Source organism: Chiloscyllium plagiosum, chromosome 21 (assembly GCF_004010195.1).
Source record: "Chiloscyllium plagiosum isolate BGI_BamShark_2017 chromosome 21, ASM401019v2, whole genome shotgun sequence".
NCBI lineage: Eukaryota > Metazoa > Chordata > Chondrichthyes > Orectolobiformes > Hemiscylliidae > Chiloscyllium > Chiloscyllium plagiosum.
Genome location: NC_057730.1, coordinates 57407469 through 57414066, shown reverse-complemented (window position 1 = coordinate 57414066; position 6598 = coordinate 57407469). Strand labels below are relative to the sequence as shown.

The 6598-nt window shown below is 44.5% G+C and overlaps 1 protein-coding gene across 1 annotated transcript in view; it reads left to right on the top strand.

The window, feature by feature from the left end:
* The first annotated feature begins 2135 nt into the window (after positions 1-2135).
* Positions 2136-6598, top strand: part of clec19a (C-type lectin domain containing 19A) — a 45833-nt gene continuing 41370 nt past the window's right edge. Inside the window, exon 1 of the mRNA XM_043711046.1 lies at positions 2136-2319. Coding sequence (XP_043566981.1) covers positions 2229-2319 — 91 coding nt within the window. The 5' untranslated portion in view covers positions 2136-2228. The remainder of the gene's footprint in view (positions 2320-6598) is intronic.

Genomic DNA, 6598 nt, shown 5'->3' with positions numbered 1-6598 from the left:
CAAACACACTAAACTAGCTAAACAATCTGGTCCCATTTGCCAGCACCCGGCCCATATCCCTCCAAACCTTTCCTAGTCATATACCCATCCAGATGTCTTTTCAATGTTGTAATTGTACCAGCCTCCAACACTTCCTCTGGCAGCTCAATCCATACGCACACCACCCTCAGGTCCCTTTCAAATTTTTCCCCTCTCACCCTAAACCTGTGCCATTTCGTTCTGGACTCCCCCACCCCAGGGAAAATACTTTGTCTATTTACCCTATCCATGCCCCTCATGATTTTATAAACCTCTATAAGGTCACCTCAGTCTCCAATGCTCCAGGGAAAACAGCCCCAGCATATTCAGCCTCTCCCTATAGCTCAAACCCTCCAAACTTGGCAACATTTTTGTAAATCTTTTCTGAATCCTTTCAAGTTCCTGGCCCTGGGAATGTGCCAGTCTGCAACAATCCATCAGCTCTGTGAAAGTGGGTACTGCAGATGCTGGAGATTAGAGTCTGGATTAGACTGGTGCTGGAAAAGCACAGCAGATCAGGCTGTGCCTCCTGCCACTGTGTGAGAATTCCCTTTTCGATCCCTAATAGATCCCCATCCATCTCTTTATCACCTTTTACTATTTATGTGTCTATATAAAGCCTAGGGATTCAGTTTGCTGTTAGCCATTGGCATGATCATGGATCAGAAACTCAAAATCTGGGATTTGGACTTAGTAAGTAAGGACTAAAGCATTTTAACTGCTAATTCCAAAAGGTGCTTTTTTTAAAAAAGAGGGCTGGATGGCATGGTGACTCAGTGGTTAGCAATGCAGCCTTACAGCGTGAAGGACCCGTGTTCGATTCCAGCCTCGGGCGACTGTCTGTGAAGAGTTTGCATATTCTTCCTGTGTCTGTGGGGGTTTCCTCCCACAGTCACAAACATGTGCAGGTTAGGGTGAATTGGCCATGGGGGAAATGTGAGGTTATGGAGATAGGGTGAGGTATTGGGTCTGGGTGGGGTGTTCATCAAAGGGTTGGTGCCAACTTAATGGGCCGAATGCTCTCTTTCCTCACTGTAGGGATTCTATGGTTGCAGATGTAACTTAACTAGCTGGGGAGAGAGCTGTGGAATTTCAGACATTTGGACATAAAGATGCAAACGAAACCTGAAAACGGCAACCCCTCAAAGGGGCAAGAGGCAAGTGAAAACTGCCTATAATCAAGAGGCTTGCCACTTGCTTGAATGGCACCATGTCCACTGCTCAGTAGCAGCAGGGTGTAATATTTATAAGCTGCACTTTTACAACTTACTAATGCTTCTTTGACAGCACCTTCTATCCACTTCCATCTCAAAGGACAAGGGCAACAAATACATGGGAACACCAGCCCCTGCACGTTCCGATCTGAGCCACTCACCGTCCTGACTTAAAAATATATCGCCGTTCCTTCAATGTTGCTGGGTCAGAATCCTGGAATTCCCCCCCCCCCCAGGGCATTGTGGGTCAACCCACAGCACATGGACTGCAGCGGTTCAAGAAGGCAGCTCACCCCCATCTTCTCGAGGGGGGCAACTAGGGACGGGCAATAAATACTGGGCCTGACCAGCGATGCCCACGTCCCATGAATGAATTTTAAAATCTGTTTATGCAATAAGGACTGATGTTGGTGTCACTTTCAGAGGGGTATTGACAAAAACGATTGAAAGTTGGCTAACACAGCTGTTTATTTAAAATCACAAGCTTTCGGAGCGCTGCTCCTTTGTCAGGTGAATTTTAACTAAACCTGTCTATAACCTGGTGCCCTGTGACTGTGTGATGTGGTGCTGGGACTTTAAGCTCAACACCCCTAAGCTAGATCTCAATTATTGTCCCATTAATTGAACAGCACAGAACATCATTTGACCCACTATGTTAGCACCAGGAGAGAATTTTCCACCAAATTACTCCCCTATAGACTCTAAAATGCACTCACCATTCCCAAAATACTGTTTGTGTTCAGCACCAACATTATAAACGCGTGCATTCCCTTTACCCAAATCCTTAATATTATTTTCCCTCTCTCTGTGCAGAGCTTAACAGACCTTTTTCAGAATACAAAAGCAGCCTCTTGAGCCATGTCTTATTTCCATAAAGGGAGGGCTTGGCTGGGGCAGGGGGAGCGACAGCAGCACTGAGAGTGCAGAGGAGAGAGATGCAGGAGAGAGTCCTGTGGCTCGGAGCTGGGTGTGGGAGCTAGTCCAAGTGCAGTGACAATGTTCAGCCGCACTCCAGTGGCTCTGACCCTGCCTCTTCTGCTGATTTCTGCAGCAGCTGTTCCCCCGACACAAATTCAGATCAGCCAAGGTAAGTGAAGGAAAACACTTTCTGTAAATATTTTGAGAGGCTTTAACAATGAGAGAGTAGTTCAGTCATGTTGGTTAGCACATAGCAGTACAGGAGAGCGGACAGACTGCACCGTTACAAACAAACCTTTCAGATAGATTATAAGGATCAATTTTTCACACTTTATTTTCAGTAAAAAAAATCTTTAATATGCAATGTGCATAATTTGTACTTTCTAAAAACATATTCAAAAAAACCTAAAGATTGAAACTGGACAGCAGTCTGGCAGAGCGTTTATGTGAGATATTAAAGTGTCAATAACTGAGTGAGATTGTTTCCCCTGGAATTCAGCTCCCGTTTAATGAACAACATTTCAGGCGAAGGTGGACACCTTCCAAATTTTGGGATTGTCACTTTGTGGTTAAAGCTTGGGAAAGGGGCTACACTCGGGACACTGGGAGCTCCTGTCCAGTGACAGGACTGTTTTAATCCTTTCCCCAAAAAATAAACTGTAAAAAAATCTCTCTTCATCATTGGACTGAGTGTAACATGTTTACAAATATCGCTAGATCACTTTATTAATATATCCATAGCAAGAAGTGGGTTACAAGATCTGGGCACAGCAAGGTTACTTGTTAGTGAAAACGGTTCCTGTTTAATTTCTGCTGTCTGTGGAGATTTAAAAGTTCAACAGATGGGAATTGATCACAGTGACCTGGACTGAGCATGTTAGGGAAGATTTAATAGAACTAACGTATAATATAAAACCATGATTTGGAGATGCCGGTGTTGGACTGGGCTGGACAAAGTTAAAAATCACACAACACCAGGTTATAGTCCAACAGGTTTAATTGGAAGCACTAGTTTTCGGGTATCACCTGATGAAGGAGGAGCGCTCTGAAAGCTAGTGCTTCCAATTAAACCCGTTGGACTATAACCTGGTGTTGTGTGATTTTTAACTATATAAAACCGCTACGTAACCCTTACAGATCTATGACGTCCACAGTGTAAGTCAAGGCAAGAATTTAGTGGATTCAATATGTTTAAAATGGGGAAAATAATAGGACTTACGGTGGACAAATATTTTGAGAGTTTCTCCCCAAACTTTCCAGTGTCCAGGTGTGTGTTCGCTGAAATTCCCCAGGTTTTCCCGATTGAGGAACTGGACGGGAGGATTGTAAATGTCATTGTGTTATTTAAGAAGGGAGAGAGGCACAATGAAATAAAGGTAGTGGGAAATGATCGGAATGTATTCAGAGCGACACAATGACTGAGTACAGAGTGGTGTTCAGTATTATCTGATCGATGAGAGATAACTGGCATTGGTAGATATTTTAAATGTGTCACCGGGGGGTGACTGAGTGCTGGCTTTTCGAACGCACTTGACAAACTTCAACACAAGCAATTATTAGCGGAATTGAAAGTGCTCTGAATTTTAGATAACCTTTTGACACAGAGTTGCTAATTATTTGAGAAGTAAGAGACACAGTGAAGGACTTTTCTGATCAGTGGAATGTGAGACATGTCTTCAGTTTATCAGCAAATTTACAAAAACCTGAAATAAAGAAATAAAGTCACAAAATCCAATTACAAGGGGCTGGGGAGACCACGTCTGGAGTACTGTGAGCTGGTTTGGGTCCTAGTTTAAGGAAGGATTGTCCTGGAATGCGGGATTGTCTTATGAGCAAAGATTAATCTCAAAATAAAGGTCATGATGTGGAGATGCCGGTGTTGGACTGGGGTGGACAAAGTTAAAACTCACACACCAGGTTATAGTCCAACAGGTTTAATTGGAAGCACTAGCTTTCTGAAGGAGCAGCGCTCCAAAAGCTCGTGTATCAAAATAAAGGGGCATCAATGTTAGACTGAGTTAGGGAGGAATTTCTTCCCTCAGAGGGTTGGGAGTCTTTGGACCACCTTACCACAGAGAGCTGTGGGGGCAGAGTCCTTGTGGATATTGAAGGCTGAGATCAATTCTTCATCAGACGGGGAAAGGGCAGGAAAGTGGCTGTGAGGTGTTTCAGATCAGCCACGATCCGATTCAATGGTGGAGTAGGGTCGAGGGGCTGAGCACCTTTCTCCTGTTACCATTTCTCTTGGTCTTATGGTCTCAAAACATTGAATTAGAAAGCACAGTACATTTATAGATGGTACAGGTCAGGTGTATTGGAAAAAGTAACCACGGCAGCTGGCATTCAATGCGAGAGTGTCAAAGCTTTGGATTCAAGATAGCCAAATTGTAAAATTTTCTAAACAGTAGAGGATTTGGAACTGTGGAGGGTCAAAGAGATTTATGTGGCATGACCCCAGATTCCACAACGTTACGGCTCAGTTACAGGAAGTAATTCAAAAGGCTTTGGAATGCCAAGTGCAATATGAAAGGACATTTCAGGTGGACAGGGACTTAATCACAGTCCCATGTGGTAAACTGTGCTCTGACACACTACCAGAGCAGATAGGACCTGGACCCAGACCCCCTGGCACAAAGGCATGACTACTATCATTGCACTATATGGATGTAAATAAGGTGCAGGTGAGAGATTGGATCCATCAACCTCTAGGCTATAGAACATAGAGCAGTACAGCACAGTACAGGCCCTTTGGCCCTTGATGTTGTGTTGACTTGTATCCTACTCTAAGATCAAACTCACCGACACACCTTACATTGTACGATCATCCATGTGCTTGTCCAGCAGTCACTTAAATGTCCCTAATGCATCAGAGATGGAAATGTGTTGCTGGAAAAGCGCAGCAGGTCAGGCAGCATCTAGGGAACAGGAGAATCGACGTTTCGGGCATTAGCCCTTCTTCAGGAATGCATCAGACTCTACTCCCACTGCTAGAAGTGCATTCCACACGCCCACCACTCTCTGTGTAAAGAACCGACATGTGACATTGCCCCGAAACCTTCATCCAAGTTAGTCACCCAGATGGGTTTTGACAACAATCAGCAATGGTTTCATCAACACCATTAGACTTTTATTTCCAGATCATTATTGAAATTTTATCTGCCCTAATGCTGCAGAACATGGTCTGGATTTCTGGATTAGTCCAATGGCCGTACCATTGGGTTGTCAACCCGTTTATGTTGGACATGTTGCAGTGGCTGGGGGAGTAGTATTTCCTGCTATCGGGGAATAGTGTAGATTTTTCACAATTAGCCTTTAAAAGGTTAACTAATGCAGACAGGTACCACAGATATCTTTTGCATGAAGTTTGAGAGCCATAAGATCATAAGACCCTAAGACATAGGAGCGGAAGTCAGGCCATTCGGCCCATCGAGTCCACTCCGCCATTCAATCATGGCTGATGGGCATTTCAACTCCACTTACCCGCATTCTCCCCGTAGCCCTTAATTTCTTGTGACATCAAGAATTTATCAATTTCTGCCTTGAAGACATTTAGCGTCCCGGCTTCCACTACACTCTGTGGCAATGAATTCCACAGGCCCACCACTCTCTGGCTGAAGAAATGTCTCCGCATTTCCGTTCTGAATTTATCCCCTCTAATTCTAAGGCTGTGTCCACTGGTCCTAGTCTCCTCGCCTAACGGAAACAATTTCTTAGCGTCCACCCTCTCCAAACCATGTATTATCTTGTAAGTTTCTATTAGATCTCCCCTTAACCTTCTAAACTCCAATGAGTACAATCCCAGGATCCTCAGCCGTTCCTTGTATGTTAGATCTACCGTTCCAGGGATCATCCGTGTGAATCTCTGCTGGACACGCTCCAGTGCCAGTATGTCCCTCCTGAGGTGTGGGGCCCAAAACTGGATACAGTACTCCAAATGGGGCCTAACCAGAGCTTTATAAAGTCTCAGTAGCACAACGGTGCTTTTATATTCCAACCCTCTTGAGATAAATGACAACATTGCATTCGCTTTCTTAATCACAGAGTCAAACTGCATGTTTACCTTTAGAGAATCCTCGACTAGCCCTCCCAGATCCCTTTGTACTTTGGCTTTATGAATTTTCTCATCGTTTAGAAACTAATCCATGCTTGTATTCTTTTTTCCAAAGTGCAAGACCTCGCATTTGCTCACATTGAATTCCATCAGCCATTTCCTGGACCGCTCATCCAAACTGTCTAGACCCTTCTGCAGCCTCCCCACTTCCTCAGTACTACCTGCCTGTCCATCTAACTTCGTATCATCGGCAAACTTCGCTAGAATGCCCCCAGCTCCTTCATACAGATCATTAATATATAATGTGAACAGCTGCGGCCCCAACACTGAACCCTGTGGGATACCACTTGTCACCGGCTGCCATTCCGAAAAAGAACCTTTTATCCCAACTCTCTGC